Here is a 20,458-nt window from a genome sequence, read left to right on the forward strand (position 1 = left end):
GACTCATAGCCCTGACTTTCAGCTTGACTGCAGTTTTTACCACTGCTTGCTCTGATGCATCCTCTTTGCCTGTTTTATTAAAATGTTATCCAGTACTTGTTAAGAAGTTTGTCTGAAGACCCTCTTTGTGTTCACTTAGTAACATAACTTAATGTGCATCTGTCAGCATAACCATCACCTATAAATAACTTAGAACTGGTGTTACTTTGGTAGTAAACCACCTTGCAAAATATTTCTTCCAGATTTTCCTAGAAAGTTACTAGCCCAGGGTCACAGTTTTCTGCCTTGACTGAGATAGAATTTAATCTGATAAACAACTGTGTTATTAACTTATGGAGGGTACAGGCCATCTCCCTTAAAGTTTGGTTGGTCTCCTATTTAAAATAGAAAATATGGAATGGAATGTTTATCTCCAGCCGTCAAATTGTTAGACCCATGTCAGGTGTGAGATGCTGCCCTTATGGGCATTTCTCCCTCAGTGCTGAGAGGCTGGTGGGAACGTATCTGATATGTAGAAGTATTAAAACCCCTTGCTTAGCGATATGACAGTTGAAGAAAGTGCTGTTCTCAACCCTAACAACCAAAGCATAGTAATTAAATAAGTTCCTTATTTTGGGTCCTGACTAGCTTGAGCACATCACTGAACCTCTGTGGGCCTCAGTCTGAGCATCTATAACAGGCAAGGAGTTAGACTTACTGTTCCTCAAAGGCTCCTGGATCACGAATGGCCACTTAAAGCAGATGGCAGCGGACGGTAGGGAGATGGTTCCGTATAGATGTCCCAGCCTGGTTTCGTGGGTCCTTTTTTCAGTGCTCTTCCAGGATCTTACTGAGGATCTCATGGGCGGGGGGCAGGGAAGGGAAGGCCCAGGCCAGAGCAGGCAGCCTGGGTGCCGCTGTCCTAGGGTCACAGCTAGAGGGACAATCGGTTACAGCTCTTCCAACCCTTGTCCGTGAAATGACTCACGTGTCATGTTTCAGACAGAGAATCAGGACCAAAGCAAACAACACATCAAACCACTTGGGCTCGTTTCCGGAACTGTAAATTGTCCTTCTCCTTGTGTTATTTGATGGAGCTCCTGATGGAATTAGTCTTCCCTGGGGCTTTCCTTGACGTCAGAGTCTGTTTTTCTTTTAGAGACCTCTAAAATTACTAGATTTATTGTGCTTGGCTTTTTCAAAATACCTAACTTGGCCATTCCACCTTCCTTCTTCGTGAAAGCCAGGTGGCCACCTTCTGTTGCTGCTGTTTCTAGGGAAAGGCTGCTGCCTGACTCAAAAAATGTGCTAGAGTTGTTGTTTGTCCTTTTAAAGCTTCGTTCCCTTCTGGGCGAGGCTGATATTTTCTTGAGGCCCCAGGGAAAGGACACGCTCACGTCTGGCTCACATAGCGGACCGAGTGGGCATCCCGCCGTGAGAGTCTTGCAGGGCGTCTTTAGACATCCGGGCTCTGATGAGCACTCTGCCTTGGGAAGACCTTTTGCCTGTCAGGTGCATTCCTGAGCCGGTGTCTTGCCTTGCACTCTACCACCACACTTCCCTCCTCCCCGCCTGAAAAGTGTAACAGCTCCTTTTTCTCTCTGTCTTGATTCCAGATCAGATTGATGAAAATCTCAAACTGGCTTTGCAGCAGGACCTGACCTCCATGGCCCCCGGGCTCGTCATCCAAGTAAGCACCGCCCTGGTGGGAGCCCTGCCTCCGCCCCCCGCCCCCGAGGAAGGTGCACCCCCTCTCCCAGAGGGTGTCCTGTCTGTGCAGGAAGATCCAGGGCCGGTGGGAGCTGCTCCCTCAGCACCTCACCTCCCCGCCGGCTGCTGTCTGTATCCCTCTCCAGGCTGTGCGGGTGACAAAGCCCAACATACCTGAGGCCATCCGCAGGAACTACGAGCTGATGTGAGTGTGCCCGGCGTCCCGGCTGTAACCGCCGCTCTCCCCCGCCCCCACCCCCCCATCATCCCGCCCCGGGGCTGATCGACGCCGGGCCAGGCATCCCCTCTTGAGTATTTGTTACAGCACACCACCCTGGAAGACGCGGCAGGCGTGTCAGGACGCTCACCTGGGCTCCGCCACGACAGAGCAGGGATGCTCTTCAGAGGGCCGGGGAGGGGGCGGCGGGGGGGAGGCGTGTGGCATTTCACAGCTCGTGCCCAAGAAGGCGGGGAGCGGCGATTGCGTGGGCAGGCAGGTGCCTTTTACTGAAGTCAGTTATGCTTTATTTCCTACCAATGAGTTTTGGAGGAGAAGGCAAGCCATGTTACTGCCTGCAGCAGAGCCGCTTTCACCTGGGACATTAGAGAGCCAGCCAGGATAGAGGAAGGAATGACAGCCTGCGTCCTCCGGGGCGGGGGCAGTTTGTCTTCTCCAGGGCACAGTGAAGCTCCGCAGAAGCTGGTCGCCGGCGGCCTCACAGCTGTGCATTTTTCTCCCCTTCAGGGAAAGCGAGAAGACGAAGCTTCTGATTGCAGCCCAGAAGCAGAAGGTGGTGGAGAAGGAAGCCGAGACAGAGCGGAAGAAGGCCCTCATTGGTCTGGCTGGGCTTCTGGGGCCCCCTTTCAGAGCAGACGGGCTGGGGAGGGTGGAGACATTCAGGAAGCCTGGGGCACGGTCCTCCGAAGCCCTGCCACACGCGGGGGCGGCCTTCATCCCCCGGGAGCAGAGCTGAAATTGTAAGGTCGCAGCCAGGCATCATGAGCTTTGAGTTTCCACAAATCTCTGAAATGAAAGGAGCCCTTCCAGTTACTTCCTCATTCACGATGATAATAACACCGATTGGGCCCTTACTGTGAGCCGTGGGCTTTTCTAAACGCTTGCCGGTGAATCATCTCGCTCCTCACACACCCACCCCCGCCGGGTGAGGAAGGCACCATCCTTAACCTGCTTTCACTGAGCTGAAGCACACAGAGGCTAGATTACTGCCCAAGGTCACATGGCAGAGCAGTGATGGAAACCGGGTTCAAATCCAGGGACTCTGCCCCTGAACCCGGGTTCTTCACCACTGCACCAGACGATCAGCCACAGCCCTGGCCACTTCCGAAAGTGCAGTGGCAGGAGGGAACCTGTACCTTAACCCTTAAAACATTCCTTTGGAAGAAACATCCTGTGACTTAGGAGAGGGAGGCTGCCATGGCTGCCTCTGGGCCAGTGGCCCTTCACCCGAGCTCACCCGCTGCCCTGCGTCAGGGCCGCACATCGGGTGAAAGGTGCAATGCAGTCAAACTCTGGAAATACCAGAGCTCTAAGCCTTTTCTCAACTTCATTAATATAGAGGCAGAGAAAGTGGCTCAGGTGGCAGAAATCACCTATGGGCAGAAGGTGATGGAGAAGGAGACGGAGAAGAGAATTTCAGAAATCGAAGGTGAGCAAGAATGAAATCCCCACCTGCCTTTTCCTCAAACCCCACTCTGTGGCCAGGGGGTGGGAGAGTCATTTCCTTTGCTCTGTAATCTCTGTTCTCAGATGTTATGATTTCTTTGGAACATCCCTTGTTCTCTGTGCTCTGACTCGAGTTTTGGGGAGATTCGGTCCAGGCTGGCATTAGTTTTCCACTTCAGAGAGATTCAGTCATTCATCAGATTTTAGTTGGGTGTCATCAGGACTCTTCTGCCAGGCTTAAGAAAAAGGGAAATCACATGGTCCCTGCTGTCTTGGGCTCACAGTCTGGCATTGGAAGTAGACCAAGAAGCTAGGTCCAGACAGCAGCTCGCTCCGTCCTGCCTTACCCGCCCCCCTCCTCAGAAGCCCGTGAACACCATAGTTTTGGCCTCTCAGGGTCCCTGTGGATGTGAAGCAGGGCGCGAAGAAGACACTTTTCAATACCGACACCACGAGCTGGAGAGAGGTGTTGCCTTTGCCAGCTTCTCTGGCTCTCATTCGCCTTCAGTCCCCTGACCCTCAGCTCTCACCTCATTCTCACCACCCACCTTCTCCTCCGTGTGGTGCCTTTATATCAAGCAAATTCTAGGCCAAAAACAAGACCTCAGGGCCCAGCTTCAGGCTACACAGTGCTGTGTCCACTTGTACTCACGATGGGGCCTCTTGGGCTTTGCAGGTGCCCGTGGAGAAGCCAGTTAGGCTTTTACGGATCAGCGGGTCCTCACTGGGGAGCTCTTAGCCGAACAGCACATTTTTATTTCTTATAAACGCAGGTCACCAAGCGCTAAGGCCAGTCGAGTTGGCCGCATGCACCCCAGCCGGCCTGCAGGCCTCCACCACCCAGTGCCCCGCTGAGGCTGTGCAGTGAGAACCCACCCCCAGTCCCCCCTTGCTTCCCAGGCTTTTGCTACAGGTGTTGCTCACGCAAGGCTGGCCCCATTCCCAAAGCCAGGGAGTAAATATCAAAAATTTTGCATCAGCTTGACCGAAACCTGGTCTGAGCAGATTAAGGAAGCAGATTGCAAAGAAGTTTAAATGGGTCTGAGTCCAAACAGGTGTTAGTCTGGACCATGGCATGTCATGCCCTTCAAGTTGTGCCTGCTTAAGCGCTAATTAGAGCCTTTCTGAAATGATTGATGGAAATGAAAAGGGAGCTGAAGTTGGAGAGGGGCTGAACTGTTTTGTTTATGGTAGTCGGTTTCAGGGCAGATCCACCTCGGGCCCGTATCCCGAGCCTTCTTCGGGCTTCCCTTGCTCTTGCTGTGTAATAGGAGGGGAGAGCGCCGGGGTGGAGAGCTCGGAGGCTGGAGGTTGAGGCGGGTCCCGCCCCTCTCCTCACAGGCCACAGAAGGAGTAAGCGGCCAGAAAGAGGACGTGTCTCCACGATGCTGTCAGAAAAGACGCTGTCGGGCACAGCAGTAGACTTGCTCAGAGTTAGCCAGTCCCCACCACCGGGAGATGCTGTCAGAGCACTCTTTCATCTTGGTCGATTTTCACAACCACTTGTGAAACAGGAAAAAAATGCCTTTTCCCCAGTTTCGTAAATGAGGAAATCAGAGCACAGAGAAGCCAGAGCAGTGTGCCCAGGGTCACGGGGGCAGTCGGGGAAAGTTGCGGGGACTAGCCTTCTGATAGCCTCTGCACTTCACTTCACTGCGTTCTTCCCGTAAGATGCTGCGTTTCTGGCCCGGGAGAAGGCCAAGGCGGATGCCGAGTGCTACACTGCCATGAAAATAGCCGAAGCAAATAAGGTAAAGGCCCGGCGCCGCCTGGCCGCCAGAGGGCGTGTGCCCGGCTTGAGAGTTGCCGGGTGGTTGTAAGAACACGGCGCCTGCCCCAGCCCCTCGTGGTCGGGAGCGAGGACTCCTGTGCCGTGTGGGCCAGCGCCTTCCCTTTTTCCCTTAGCTGGACCCTGAGAGAAGTTTAATTTTGCTGGTAAACAGAGAAACTCCTGAAACTCTCGCAGTTCTCACCTTGAGGACCTGAGACTACTCTGTCCCAGAGAAGGGGTTTCGCGGTTGCTAATGTAACAGTGAGACCAGGAAGAGGCGCAGGGGGCGTGGTTCTCACGGAGACCCTGTCCTCGCGAAAGTAAAGGGATGCCGCCCAGACTTTTCCCTAATCTGGCCCCACCGGAGTCTTCCTTCCTCATTTCTCTTCCAGCTGAAGCTGACCCCTGAGTATTTGCAGCTGATGAAGTACAAGGCCATCGCTTCCAACAGCAAGATTTACTTTGGCAAAGACATCCCTGACATGTTCGTGGACTCTGCGGGCAGCCTGGGCAAGCACTTGGAGGCGCTAGCTGACAAGCCGAGCTTTGGCTTAGAAGAGGAGCCCTCGGAGGCAGACGCAGAGGAGAACTGAATGTTTCTGTCCCCAGCCGCACATGACACTCAAAGAGATCTTTATTTTTTAATGATGAACCAGCCCTCCCTTCCACACTACCTTCTTTGACTCTCTTCCACGTACTGTGGTGAAAAAAGAAGAAACGGACTTAAATCTATTCCCCTTCCTGGGAAGCGGGGGCAGGGACTGATGAATTGGGGTTTTCTTCAGGTAAGTAGGTTACGTGACTTCTGTTAAGATTTGGAAACCATGGGTTAGACCTTTGACCTCCAGGCACTGATTTTCGCCCTTTTGAAACTGGCTGAATTAGGGACGCTATTAATAAGGAGTGGGGGAAATGCAGGGTGTCGCCTCCGATCGGACTGGCCTTATGTGGGGAAAGGCAGTCCAGTGTTCTCATCGTGCCTCCAAGGTGGGCGATGCCCGTGGGTGAGGCCCAGCTACCGAGCAAATACGTGCTTGTAAGTTTGCCAGCAGAGCTGTGGAGAAACGGCTGCGATGGATGTTGGCTTTCCCGGCGCTCCTGGCCGTGAGCCGGTGAGTTCCTGCCGAGGCCCTCTCTCTGGAGCCCTGGTGAGGAAGAGCTGGTGCCAGGTTTTGCAAGCTTTTCTACACACCACCCTCCTTGCCCCAGGGCTGAAAGCGTGGTGGCTTCCGACCACATTTCCAGGGTCAGGGTTTGGCCACCACCACACAATTCGTTTTAGAACTTTTCACCTATTCTGTGATTTGTTTTTTTTCTCCTCTTAACCTGTTCGTTGGTTCCACTCAGCATCAAGAAGACAGGAATGAAGAACTCAGGTGTCTTCAAAGCTGCTGAAGTGGGACCGTGCTATCTGTTAGCCACTGTGGTACCTGCTTGGCAAACTGTGTGCGTTCCTTGAGATAAAGTGTCTTTTCATTGCTGTGGGGATCCTACGGTTGAAGACGTCCTCTGGGGGAGGAAGAAGGGCTCGTCCAAAAGATTCCCCAGTCCCAGTGCCTGTGACTCGTGCTGGGGTCTGTCTGATGTAGTGATAAGGGGGAGCCCGTTCGCTAAGCGGCCGGTGTCTTTAAATCCAGGGCTCCAGGGGTCACACCGAGTGTTACATCTCCAGAGACAGCTGTGTGGGTACGAGTTCATGCCCTAGTCCCTGGGTCAGAAGGGCTGCATCAGAACCCACTCAAATGTTTTTTCGTTACTAATTGGGAGATGTGATGTGGGGAACACAAACATGAAAAAAAGGTTTTCTTGTGCCCGGAAGTTGGAGTCGGGGGCAGGAGTGTGTACCAGGTCGCTAAGTGGAGGGCAGCTGTCTGGAGTGAACTTGCAAGCCTGTTGGTATCGTCCGCGACAAGCCCTGGCTGAGGATTTGTTATTAGCTGCCCCTCCCCCTCCGAGAAGAACTCCCACTGTACCCCTCTTTTCTCGGTGAAACTACAAATGATACTTTCTGGCACAGATTTCCATCTCATTTTTGATCCCACGCCCAGACTTCTGATTAATCGAATGGCCCCCAAAGTCGGGCTCCCTTGCTTCTAAGTAGCACCAGGCTCTCCGGGAGTTGGCGGAGCATTCAGCCGGCCTAGGAGTACACAAAGGGTTAACCCCTTTTAATTTAAATGTTGCCCTTCTCTGTTCTAATTTGTGGGACTTAGAATTCTCAAGCCACCGTTCATTCCTGGTCACACTTTGTGCAGGCAGCCAAATGTTCCTGGGAGTGATGGATTCTAATGTGCCCAGAAGGCCTTGCAGAAGGCCGTTAGTCTAAGACCAACATAAGGTATCCATCATTTAAGATACGCTCACCCTCCTCCCACTTCAGTGCCATTAATCACTTGTTAGGAGTACCATGTCACATCCAGCATCCCTGATTTACGTATTTGTCGGCTCCTCTGCTTTGAGACCGGCTGCCTAAGCCTCAGAAAACACTACTTCTCTCCAGTGGAATACGCAGCAAGGACATCTCAGCCTCTCTGAAAAACAAGCTTGCTCAGATTCTTAACCGGAACTTCTCTCTAATACTAGCATCCTGTGATGGCTTGTCCCTTGCACTAGATCACAAAGGAGCCTCGGTGAAGTCCTGCTACACCTACCCCCCTTCAATGTCAATGTCACTTCTTCTTTAAGCAAAAAATATAACTGTTGTAGTACCCATTCGTTTAACTCCAATGTTGTCTGTACCTGCCTGAATAGGAAAATCATGGAAATGGGCTGTTTTCTTAGCTTGGGACAGCTAACCAATCTGTCTATGTGACTTCGTTTCTGTAACACTTACTAGAAAACCTGATCTGAAAACATTTGAATCCTAAACATGTAAACTGTGACAGCCTGCAGTTTTGTAGGCAGTAAAGTCATGGCTGCTATTCATAAATGGAACCTCTATCAAAATAAGGAACTGTTTATAAAAGTCAGTTTTTGTAGGACTTTCCAAGGAAAAATCACCTTGGTTGAATGTTTCTCACTCATTAAACTTTGCAGAAGTGATCTATATTCAGTACTGTTTTTAATCACTTTTTTAATATCAGGACAGAATATTTGAAAGGAAGCCACAGTTTGTTAATTTTTATATGACTAAAATAAATTTGGAGGGATCTGCGATCATATTAAGTTGAGAGAGGAAAAAAAAATCACTGAACGAATTTTAGCAATATAGTCATCCCTCGGCGTCTGCAGGGGACTGGTTCCAGGACACTCCCCCCACCCCATACCAAAATCCGTGGATGCTCAAGTCCCTTATAGAAAATGGCCTAGTACAGCTGCCTCTGTATCCGCGGGTTCCACATCCGCAGATACAAAGGGCCGACTCTATTGATCCGAAAAATGTAGGTGTTTCATAAATGATCTGTTGCAGTTTCTATGGGTCTCTATCTTTCAACACGGATAACTTCACCATTTATAAACAGTGAAAGTAAGATCTTCATATTTACTGACTTACCTATTTAAGTTTGATCGAGGATAAGTTGTATCCTGACTAGTGGTCACTCTGCATCTATGGACTTAACCACTGCTGCTTTAGTTCTATTCAGTAGGGTTCTAGCCACTATTTCTGGTGTTTCCTTTTAAAAGAGGTAATAGCCAATCATTTTGTGTTTGTATTGCCATTCCTCTCTATTTCTGCTTTTGTGCAAGCTGGTGATTGAACAGTCAAAACTAATTCTACTTGCAAAGAGCCCCGAGGACTGAATGACCCCCTTTGTAACTGAGAAATGATTGTTGTTATATTGATCACTCTACAAATGATATGCTGGATTAATTGCCTTGGACTGATGGATGGAAGAACTGTTTTGGACAACTCTAAAGGTGTGATTTGATGTCTTAGTTTTATTTTCAGTCTTGCTAAATAAAATGAGTCTTTGTATTTTTTTTTATTACAGTGAAATTTAGCAATAGCTAATATTAGGTTAGGTGATATAAAGAGATAAAACATTTCTGCCTAGTGAGTTAAGTCGAGCCCCCAAAATATATTCAGATGAATATCTATTCCCATTATCAACGTAGAAATAATAAACAGCTTATTTGTGAAAGTGGCATAATTCTTGGTAGGTGCTACGGAGATTTATCGTAAAATACTCCATACACTGCTGCAATTCTGCTCCAAAAGAGCCAGAGGTACTTGAATTGACCCAAAATTCATTTTGATATCAATTTGGTAAGAAAGTCACAGTCTCTGTCTGGGAAATCTGCCCAGCCTAGAGTTGCCGAATAAAATACAGGATGCCCAGTAAAATGTGATTTTCATATAAACAACGAATAATTTTTAGCATAAGTATGTCCCAAATATTGCATGAGACATACTAAAAAAGTATTCGTTGTTTATAAGAAATTCACATTTAACAGCATCCTAAACAGTTGACCCTTGAACAACACGGGTCCACTTTTACACGGATTTTTTTCAATAAACACATACTACAGGACTATTCAATCTGTGGTTGGTTGGCTTCACAGATGCAGAACCACAGATACGAGGGCCTGCTATAAAGTTATAGGCAGATTTTCGTCGATGCCAGCCGGGGTCAGTGCCTCTAACACCTGCATTGTTCGAGGATCGACTGTATTTTTGTTTGCTAAATCTGGCAACCCTAGCCCATGCTTTCTCAGGTTTTTCAATGGTGCTCCCAAACTTTCTCTGTTGGTTGGAGAGCCCAACACAAATACTACGAATTTACAATTGAATAGGTAAACTAAGAATGTAGTTTCTAGAGTTAGACTGACAAGATTCAAATCCCTTCTCTACCACTTCTTAGATGTATGGTCTTGAATAAATTCTTTAACCTGTCTGAGCCTCAGTTTCTTCATCTATAAAATGGGTTGAGTGGATGAAATGAAAACGCATGTGAAGGGGTTAGCACAGCGCATAAGTGTTCAAAAATATTTTCAGTCATCCGGAAAAACAGGCTAGAAAACACACAGGTAACTAAGTGGGAAATCAAACAGATGTGATAACATGGAATAAGATTACAGGTAGGATAGCACATAGAGGAAGAAGGGAACAACGCTGCAATTCAGCAAACGCAGTATTGAAAATTCGTACTTCCAGCAATGCAGTGGATAGGTAGAAAATTGGCCAGTTTGGCCCTGTTGAAATGAATTGCCCACTTCTGGGCTCCAATTTAAAAAAAAAAAAAAAAAAAAGAATTGTAGAGGCTAGAAAGAAAAAATGTTAAAACCAAAAGAAAAAAAAAGTAGTTAAAAACTAAATCTCATGGGTTGACCCCAGAAAAGGCAGAAGGGGAGTTTAGCAACTTCACTTTTATAAAACTTGCATCATTGTACAACACAGGGAATATAGCCAATATTTTAAAATAGCCATAAATGGAGCATAACCTTTAAAAACTGTGAATCACTGTATTATGCACCTGTAACGTATAATATTGTCCATCAACTTCAATTTTTTAAAAAAGTTGCAGGGTTTCCCTGGTGGTCCAGTGGTTAAGACTCCACACTTCCACTGCAGGGGGCACGGGTTCGATCCCTGGTCAGGGAACTAAGATCCCGCCCGCCTCGTGGCGCAGCCAAAAAAAAAAAGGTTGCATCATGGTCAGCTGGATAGTCTAGCTCCTCAGAGACCAAAGAAGAGGAAATGGGCTCGCAGAATAGAGCATTTTGAAAGATTTTACTTTAGGACTGGCTAAAATTTGAAATAGGGAGAAGTGGTTATCCGCAAATAGAAAATAAATCCAGGGATTATCACAGATAACATTTTCTTCTCTGATGGTCTTGGGGAGATTCTGTGCTGTTTGGGATGGTTTAAATGTCATCCTCTCTATATGAAGGATCAAATGATCTCTAAAGGTCCTCCCCAGGTCTAGGGTTCTAGAATCTATATTGACATTTCAAAAGCCAAATGTGACAGCATGTTTGCTGAGGGATTGCTGTCATGGCTTCTCTACCTGAATTCATTTAAACTGGAACATGGGCATTATTTTTCCATTTCTCTTCAGAGCCAAGTAACCAGGCAACAGTAATTTTATATTATTTTATCTTTTTTTTTTTAATCCCCCCGAAAGAATCACAGTAAACTCAAAAGGAAACTTTTTTTTTTTTTTTTTTGGCCACACTGCGCAGCTTGTGGGATCTTAATTCCCTGACAAGGATGAAACCCAGGCCCTCGGCAGTGAAAGTGCAGAGTCCTAACCACTGGACCACCAGGGGATTCCCTAAAGGAAATAATTTTTAAATCCATAAATGTTTTTCTCATAATTCAGGGCGTTAGACTACAGAGGTGGATATTTTAAAAGTTTGATGGCATTTATGGTGAGTAAGTATACTAGATTTTTTTTTTTTTTGCGGTACGCGGGCCTCTCACTGTTGTGGCCTCTCCCGCTGCGGAGCACAGGCTCCGGACGCGCAGGCTCAGCGGCCATGGCTCACGGGCCCAGCCGCTCCGCGGCACGTGGGATCCTCCCGGACCGGGGCACGAACCCGCGTCCCCTGCATCGGCAGGCAGACTCCCAACCACTGCGCCACCAGGGAAGCCCAGTATACTAGATTTTTATAAAATTGTTTATGAAACCGGTTCCTCTGGGTATTTGGCTTTCTAATCTCTTTCCTTCTTTGTCCTTGCAAACTGTTGGAGCAATTTAGAGACAATTACTAGTGATGAGGTGATTTCAGACTTGCATTTTTCAAGGATTAAGTAGTATGGAAGGATGAAAGGTTAAATTAGATGGTTGATGTCCCAGGAAGAGGAAGAAACTAAAAAAGAAAATAAGGAGGAAAAAGTGGAATAAAATTCATTCAAAGGCACAGCTAAGACGTTAAAAAAAATTGGAAAATGGGAAATGATAATGAGACTGGGGTCCCCATGATCTTTTTGCCTTTATTTCCATTTTTATAAGGTCATAGAATGTTACAGATGAAAAGTATCTTTGAAGTGAATCCACAATAAATCCTGTCCTACTCATCTTGGTCTCCCCTGGTTCCTTTACAGAGAAAACGTCTCAATAAATGTTGACTAATGGGGGACTAGTGTTCATTGAACGCTTGCTTTGGGGAGCACTCTGCTGAGTGTGTGTCCCATGTTACCTTGAGTGATCCTTACTGCAAGTCTGAAGGAGATATTGACGGACTCCATTTTATACATGAAAAACGGAGTTCAGTTACTTGTCCAAGATCACAGTTTAGTGATGAAACCAAGATTCAACTTGTGTCAGTCCTATGCCCACCACCACCCAGTCTTGCCACCACTATCCTTATTAACTCGAAAGCTTAAATCACTCTTCTGATACTTTTTGGGAAGCCACACTCACATACACCATTGGGGTGGGGAGGTTGACCTCGTAATTCAAAGAAATGACCTGACCTATTAAATGAAGTTACTTCTACTTACCGTCATAGTGAGCTATCACCTGGATTATACATCCCTTAGTTCTGTTAAGTGTTTATGGTTTCTAAAATGTTCTCTAAATAGTATATCCGTTTAAGTATGTCATGCTCACCCAGTCCTTCCGCTATACAGCCCTTCACCATGATCCCCATTGACGTAATCCCTTCGTTCCTTCCACCACTGGCTGCCGGCTAGCGCCTTCCAACCCTTCACCTCTACCGCAAGCATCTATTAGTATATTCACACCACGAAGGGCTAGTCTAGTCATTTTTTAATCTTTGGCAGGAGTAGAAATTATCAAGTCCAGAGACATGTTACTTGAACACAGTTACTGCAACCCTAGTTTACAGATAACCCAGTTTTGTGTTCCTGGTAGATGGAAACTTCCCCAAAAGAAGTCCTTGATGACAAAGACCCTAGGTTCTGCTCAAAGAGATTTTCCCAGAGCAGACATGTGAAATTCTATCTCAGTTCCCAGGGTCTGGGAAGATGGTGAGAGAAGAAAGTATGAACGTTGCCCTTTCTTTCCAGAAGGCTCGAAGTAAGCCGTCACCTCAAGACAACATGGAGAGCAAACTTTAGCCCTTTCTCCAACGTAATAGCACCTCATTCATGAAGCTGAATTAATGCTTGAGCGTCTTTCAACAGTACAGCAGTACAGCCAAGAATGTTTTCCGCAACAAAAATCCATCTCTACTTGCCTCAGCACCTACCATTTCACCATCCGACTATTAAACTTAGTATTTTACTTCGCTCATCTTATTTATTTATTTATGGCTGTGCACGGGTCTTCGTTTCTGTGCTAGGGCTTTCTCTAGTTGTGTCAAGCGGGGGCCACTCTTCATCGCGGTGCGCGGTCTTCTCACTATCGTGGCGTCTCTTGTTGCGGAGCACAGGCTCCAGACGCGCAGGCTCAGTAGTTGTGGCTCATGGGCCTAACTGCTCCGCGGCATGTGGGATCTTCCCAGACCAGGGCTCGAACCCGTGGCCCCTGCACTGGCAGGCAGATTCTCAACCACTGCGCCACCAGGGAAGCCCCTGCTGCGCTAATCTTTGTATCGTTTGGCTCCTCATCCTGTTTGTGATCTTCATATGGCCCAGAGCTGCACACATAGGAGACTCAAGAACTGGGCTGAATGTGTGCGGAGCCCAGGCTGGACTGTCTAAAGCTGCCTGTGCTCTCCTCCCAGAAGGCGGCACCTGCCACCGGGGGGACTGCGGTGTGGACAGTCCGAGTTGAGGCTTGTTGTCCAAACTACACACCGGGTTTTGTAAATTAAGTATCAATACAATAAGAATTCAAAGATCTCATTAAGTTTTTCTATTGGTTACATAATGAAACCTTACTCAGGATATATTGGGCTATATAAAATGTATTTCTTTTTTAAATGTGCCTATTAGAAAACTTTAAATTACCTATGTGTCTTACACTGGGCAGTACTGGGCTAAAGGATGACCAGAGGAAAATAACCGTACATTTGAATCCTGCCATTTTCTTTGCAGTTTTCTTTTATATCTCTTAACGGTTCCTCCCGAGAATCATCTGAGATAAAAGACATGTTTCCCGCCCAAGCAGCTTCTCCTGCTGATCCGCGAGCAAAGGACCCCGGGAAAAGTACCTCGGGAACAGGCCACGTTTTCTGCGTCCTTTCGGTTCCGCGGGGGAGGCAGAGACCGCGGACGCGGAAGGCCCGCCCCGCGGCCCGGGAACGACGCCAGCAGCGCCTCCGCACCCAGGAGCCCCGCCGGGCTTCCGCAGCGACCTCCCCAAGGTGGCGCCGCCAAGGGGACGGGGCCGGGGCTGCCGGCCGCGCCATCCCCGTCCCGCCCCGTGCTGACGATTGGCTGAGACGACTCGGTGGTGAGCGGTGATTGGGCACACGGAGACGTGAGCTGGGCGGGACCGGAAGGGGTCTCAGCCCGGGGAGCGGGAGTCCGGGCTCGACGTTAGGCCCTGGGGGATGTGGAGAGCTGGCAGCATGTCGGCGGAGCTGGGGGTGGGCTTCGCCTTGAGGGCGGTGAACGAGCGCGTGCAGCAGGCGGTGACGCGGCGGCCGCGGGTGAGGAAGGGGACTGCGTGGTGACGATGGGCAGCCGCTTTGAGGCGGGGTGGGGGGGGAACATTTGCGTGTGAATGGGTCGTCACAGTGACGCAGAGGGGTCTCCCGGAGGGGCGGGACCTGCCCGCCTCCTTGGCATTGGAGCGGGTTGCAGAGCCCCCAAAAGGCTAGCGAAGGGGTTCCTCAGCTTCCGTCAGGTTTTCTGGAGGTTGGCTTGGTCGGAGCAGAAGGTGTCGGTATCCCGGGAAAATGACCAGTCTCCAGGCAGCGCGATCATTGTCCATCCCGCTTCGTGTTAGGGGTCAGCAGCCTTGGCGGATGGGAGAGGGGCCAGGCCTGTACCCAGAGGCTGCAGGAGAAGACGTCCACTACCAGAGCAGCCAAAGGAGGCCAGGTCAGCCGGAGATCACGTGTGTGGCAGCGTCTCAGCTAGTACATGCTCAATAAATGTCAGCCCCCCCACCCCCCTTGCTGGCGCAGGACAGGGTGGATTGGCCCGATTTGGGAGGGAGGCACCAGAGCTGCACTTGCGCGTTTGGGGCGGGAGGGAACTGACCTCCAATCCCAAGCAGTTTACGGGGAGATTTTTTTTTTCCTTATATATATTTCCTCTCCTGTTGGAAGTTCACTAAACCAAAGGTCAATATCTTCCCCCCTCAGTGAAAGTTTAAGCTGAATGGTGTGGAGTGAGACAGGCTTGAATAGACAGGTCAGAGTTCCCCCTGATCAAGCATTTATGGTGTTAGAGCTCAGAATGCTGGCCTGGAGACAGAAGACCTATATTAGTGTAGCTTTTACTTGGCTGTTACTTAGACGTTACCTTGAACAAGTCACTTAACTGCTCGGGCTGTCAGTTTCCTCTTATGTACAGGCAATGGAAAGCTCTAAGCTCCCTTCCAGCATTAATTTTTTGTGATTCTCCAAGAAAAAGCTAGAGATTCCCCTAATAAATAATCACGCTAGGGGGTGCTCCCAGCATAACTCTCAGGCAGATGGGCTGCCTTTTCCACTTTCTTCTCTAGAAACTGTCAATTCATCAACATAATCCTAGGAGTTATGACATGGTCTCATAAAAGGTTGGCAGTGCAGCCCTCAGAAGGAAGGGGAAACTCTTTGCTAATCATTGTAACTTTTCAGGCCCTTTGAGAACTCTGTGACTCTGTAAAAATTCCAGAGGTTGATGGGGTACATGAAAACTGAGCCATATGGGGATAGGTGAATCTCTTCCCTGTGTGGATTTGGTTGCAGCAGAGTCCAGGGAAGCCGTGCTCTTTATGTAACCGCCATGACAGGGGGGTCAGATAGGTCTAATCCTGAGTCAAGAGCCTTCTGTGTCCTTGCCTCAGTTCTGCCGCTGGTTCTTGATTAGATTGTACAATAAGTTACAGAGTTGCCCTAAGCAGGCAGCTTTTGAGAGTGCCGGTGGGCAATATTGATAATTACACCAGGATCCAGATGAGTTTCCAAGACTGTTGACCTCGGGGTTTCAGAAGCCAGAAGTGGCCTCCCTTCTAGTCAGAGAGCAATGCCTTCTCTTGACAAAGTGATTCTTAAACCTCCAACCTTGGCATGCAAGAGACTTATCCGGAGAGCTTGATTTAAAGGAGATTCTCAGACTCCAGACTGAGATTCAGATCCAGTGGGTCTGGAGCAGGACCCAGGTGATGCTGATACTGTCGGTCAAAGACCAGGCTTTACGGAAATCCTGCTGTTACTTGCCTACCCAGCTCTCCTGAGAGAGAAAGGTCTTCTGCTAGATGTTAAGGCAACTAGCGTATTAGATGCCACGCGTACAGAAGACATTTGATCAACATCATTTGATACTGATCTCCCTGCAGTATTGGAAAAACGGATCTCACAGAATGCCAAGTTAAAGATCTCTGCCAGTCTCTTCTAGCGGATGTCCTACAGGGCTTATTGGGATAATATTCCCAACCATTGATTCATCTGGGTCTTTTCCTCTTGGCAGGAACTGCCAGCCATCCAGCCCCGGCTAGTAGCGGTCAGCAAAACCAAACCTGCAGACATGGTGATCGAGGCCTATAGTCACGGGCAGCGCACTTTCGGGGAGAACTATGTAAGAGCCGTTTTCCACACTGCCCTCGGAAGAGTCACGTATGCCAGGCTTCTGACTTGTTCTGTTTTTACCCTCTAGGTTCAGGAACTGCTTGAAAAAGCATCAAATCCTAAAGTAAGTGGAATCTGAATTCTTTAGTGTGTATCTCAATCTTGGCCGTTCAGTTGAAAATTAGACCCACATCGGTGGTTGAGTTTTAGAGCAGGAGGTCGGGCTGGCGGTAGAAATGTCTGCGTTCACCTTGAGCCCTGAACATTTCTCATCTAGATTTTCTTTCTTTCTTAAGACCATAGTTTTCTCCTTTGTGGCTTTTTGAAAATGGTGATTTTTAGGAGCTTGCTGTAATCTTGGATCCTTTTGAGAGTTGAAAGCTTAAATCAGTTCATTCTTAATGGGCAATATCTGAAAGAAGGAGAGAGTTGATGGGAACAAGGGAGAGAAATGGAACAGAAGCCTTCAGTTTTTCTCTAAGTATCCTTAGGAGCCTGACCGAAGATGACAGTAGTGGTTTATTGCATAGAGGGGAAAGGTCAGAAGGCAGTGTGCAAGGTATGTGGGCGGGCCAGGCCTCCACACAGTCTGAGTCAAACATGGTCACCTCTTTCTCTTCAGATTCTGTCTTCGTGTCCTGAGATCAAATGGCACTTCATTGGCCATCTCCAGAAACAAAATGTCAACAAGTTGATGGGTAAGATAAAACTCTAAATATGAAGACACAATTTTTTCATCATTGTATCACTTACAGTACCTTCTGTGGAAGAGAGAAGATTTTAGAGTATTCCTGATTCACCATTTGTGCTTTGGAGTTTCTTTTGGGAAAGAAATCTTAGTTCTTTTTTCAATTTTTTTTTTTAATTGAAGTATGGTTGATTTACAATGTTGTGTTCGTCTCTGCTGTACAGCAGAGTGACTCAGTTTTACACATATATGCATTCTCTTTTTATATTGTTTTCCATTATGGTTTCTTACAGGATGTTGAATATAGTTCCCTGTGCTCTACAGTAGGACCTTGTTGTTTATCCATTCTATATATAATAGTTTGCATCGACTAACCCCAGACTCCCAGTCTTTCCCTCTCCCTCCCCCTCCCTCTTGGCAACCACAGTCTGTTCTCTGTGTCTGTGAGTCTGTTTCTGTTTTGTAGATAGGTTCATTTGTGCCATATTCTAGATTCCACACATAAGTGATATCATAGGTTCATTTGTGCCATATTCTAGATGCCACACATAAGTGATATCATATGGTATTTGTCTTTCTCTTTCTGACTTACTCCACTTAGTATGATCATCTCTAGTTGCATCCATGTTGCTGCAAATGGCATTAGGAAATCTTAGTTCTTGATATAAGGGAAAACATCATGTAAGAAAAGAATGAACTCACAGCTGACTGGGTAATATATACTTGGAAACCTGTCCTACCTCACATTAGGTATTTTTTGGTGGTCTTTGAAATAAATTATAAGGAATTAAAGCCCATAAAATTTTTCAGCTGGCAAAGGAGACACTTTTGTCCTTTTCCCTCTAAATCAAAGGCTACAGTAAATAAAATGCAATAATATACAATACTACAAGTAAAGTATATAATAATAAAATACAATATACAGTAACATACAGTAAATAAAGTAAAATTAAGGATTAACTATAGAAAGACTTAATTGCGTGAAATGACAGGTGGAGATCTTCCTGAATAACTGAATACTTATTTCTCTCAAGGTGTCAAAATTAAAGTAACCTATATTTATTTTTTAAAACAGCCTTATTGAAGTATAATTGACATACGATAAATAGCACATATTTAATTTGATAAGTTTTGACATATGTTTGCACTTATGAAACCATCACAACAGTCATGGTCTTAAACATATTCAGAATGGCCATCATCAAAAATTACACAAATAATAAATACTGAAGAGGGTGTGGAGAAAAGGGAACCCTCCTGCACTGTTGATGGGAATGTAAATTGATACAGCCACTATGGAGAACAGGATGGAGGTTCCTTAAGAACCTCCTTAAGAACCTTCCTTAAGAACTAAAAATAGAACGGACATATGATCCAGCAATCCCACTCCTGCGCATATATCCAGAAAAGATGAAAACTCTAATTTGAAAAGATACAAGCACCCCAGTATTCATAGCAGCACTGTTTACAATAGCCAAAACATGGAAGCAGCCTGAGTGTCCATTAACAGATGAATGGATAAAGAAGATGTGGTACCTATATACAATGGAATATTACTCAGCCATAAAAATGAATGAAATTCTGCCATTTGCAGCAACATAGATGGACCTAGAGATTCTCATACTAAGTGAAGTAAGGCTGAGAAAGACAAATATATGCTATCACTTATATGTGGAATCTAAAAAAAAAAATGTACAAAATGAACTTATTTACAAAACAGCATCAGACTCACAGACAGGAAACAAACTTATGGTTACCAAAGGGGAAAGGGGTGGGGGGAGGGATAAATCAGGAGTGTGGGATTAACAGATACACACCACTATGTATAAAATAGATAAACGACAAGGTCCTACTGCATAGCACAGGGAACTATATTCAGTATCTTGTAATAACTTTTATGGGAACAGAATCAGAATATATATAACTGAATCACTTTGCTCTATACCTGAAACTAACACAATATTGTAAGTCAACTATACTTCAATTTAAAAAAAGAATGGAAATAAAGTGATTAGCATATTACCTGGAGGATTTCAGTGTTTAATAAAAGTAAGCTGCTGATGTTGCTTCTGTCTTGTTGTTTTTTTTTTGTTGTTGTTGTTGTTGTTTTGTGGTACGCGGGCCTCCCTCTGTTGTGGCCTCTCCCGTTGCGGAGCACAGGCTCCGGACGCGCAGGCTCAGCGGCCATGGCTCACGGGCCCAGCCGCTCCGCAGCACGTGGGAACCTCCCAGACCGGTGTCTTGTTGTTTTTTATCTGAGGCAAGACTAAATGCATCTTTGGGAAAGAAGTTGGTTTTGATGACAGCTAAGTGTCTCCCTTAGCTGTCAGTGGTCTTTCTGATGTCCTTGTTGAATAAGAGCATCCCCATCCTAGGAATTTTAAAGACATGGAGATATCAGGCCCAGGGAGCACTTTAGCTTTCACTGTTTAACCTTTCCTTATTGTCATCTTGGCCTGCTTCTCTCAGTTTGAACCGAGATTTAATCAGATCAAGCCTGCCATTCAGAATCTCTACAATTATCAGCTTTTTTTTTCACTGTTTATTGTTTTTTTAATTTTTATTTTTTTATTGAAGTATAGTTGATTTTGTTTTTTTTAGTATTTATTTATTTATTTTTGGCTGCGTTGGATCTTAGTTGCAGTGCGTGGGCTTCTCTCTAGTTGTGGCATGCAGGCTCTCTAGATGTGGCGCATGGGCTCTGTAGTTGTGACACGCAGGCTCCAGAGCAAGTGGGCTCTGCAGTTGCAGCACACGGGCTCTCTAGTTGTGGCGCATGGGCTCAGTAGTTGCAGCGTGTGGGCTTAGTTGCTCCACGGCATGTGGTATCTTAGTTCCCTAACCAGGGATCGAACTCGCGTCCCCTGCATTGGAAGGTGGATTCTAACCACTGGACCACCAGGGAAGTCCCTAAGTATAGTTGATTTTCAATGTTGTGTTAGTTTCAGGTGTAAAGCAAAGTGATTCAGATAGATAGACAGATAGATAGATAGATAGATTCTTTTTCAGATTCTTTTTCCATATAGGTTATTGCAAAATATTGAGTATAGTTCCTTGTGCTATACAGTAGGTCCTTGTTGTTTATGTATTTTATATATAGTAGTGTGTATATGTT

At 46.8% G+C, this 20,458-nt stretch overlaps 2 protein-coding genes across 3 annotated transcripts in view; both read left to right on the forward strand.

Annotated features, from left to right (window-relative positions):
- The first annotated feature begins 1,600 nt into the window (after positions 1–1,600).
- On the forward strand, positions 1,601–10,293 carry LOC102974422 (erlin-2). Of its 2 annotated transcripts, XR_003678941.2 has the most exons (7): positions 1,601–1,669; positions 1,836–1,894; positions 2,435–2,526; positions 3,267–3,356; positions 5,045–5,124; positions 5,537–5,929; positions 6,492–10,293. XR_003678941.2 is itself a non-coding variant. In XM_028487130.2 (6 exons), exons 1-6 carry the CDS (start codon positions 1,646–1,648, stop codon positions 5,735–5,737), a joined length of 546 nt encoding a protein of 181 aa, XP_028342931.1. In that variant the 5' UTR covers positions 1,601–1,645; the 3' UTR covers positions 5,738–6,073. The 2 variants fall into 2 exon arrangements, 1 of the variants encoding a protein (XP_028342931.1); XM_028487130.2 differs by lacking the exon at positions 6,492–10,293 and having other exon boundaries at positions 5,537–6,073.
- Positions 10,294–14,430: 4,137 nt separating this feature from the next.
- Positions 14,431–20,458, forward strand: part of PLPBP (pyridoxal phosphate binding protein) — a 10,564-nt gene continuing 4,536 nt past the window's right edge. The window contains exons 1-4 of the mRNA XM_007113277.4: positions 14,431–14,588; positions 16,558–16,665; positions 16,744–16,779; positions 17,278–17,353. Of these exons, the coding sequence (XP_007113339.1) occupies positions 14,490–14,588; positions 16,558–16,665; positions 16,744–16,779; positions 17,278–17,353 (319 nt within the window). The 5' untranslated portion in view covers positions 14,431–14,489. The remainder of the gene's footprint in view (positions 14,589–16,557; positions 16,666–16,743; positions 16,780–17,277; positions 17,354–20,458) is intronic.

Source organism: Physeter macrocephalus, unplaced genomic scaffold (genome assembly GCF_002837175.3).
Source record: "Physeter macrocephalus isolate SW-GA unplaced genomic scaffold, ASM283717v5 random_1711, whole genome shotgun sequence".
Lineage (NCBI taxonomy): Eukaryota > Metazoa > Chordata > Mammalia > Artiodactyla > Physeteridae > Physeter > Physeter macrocephalus.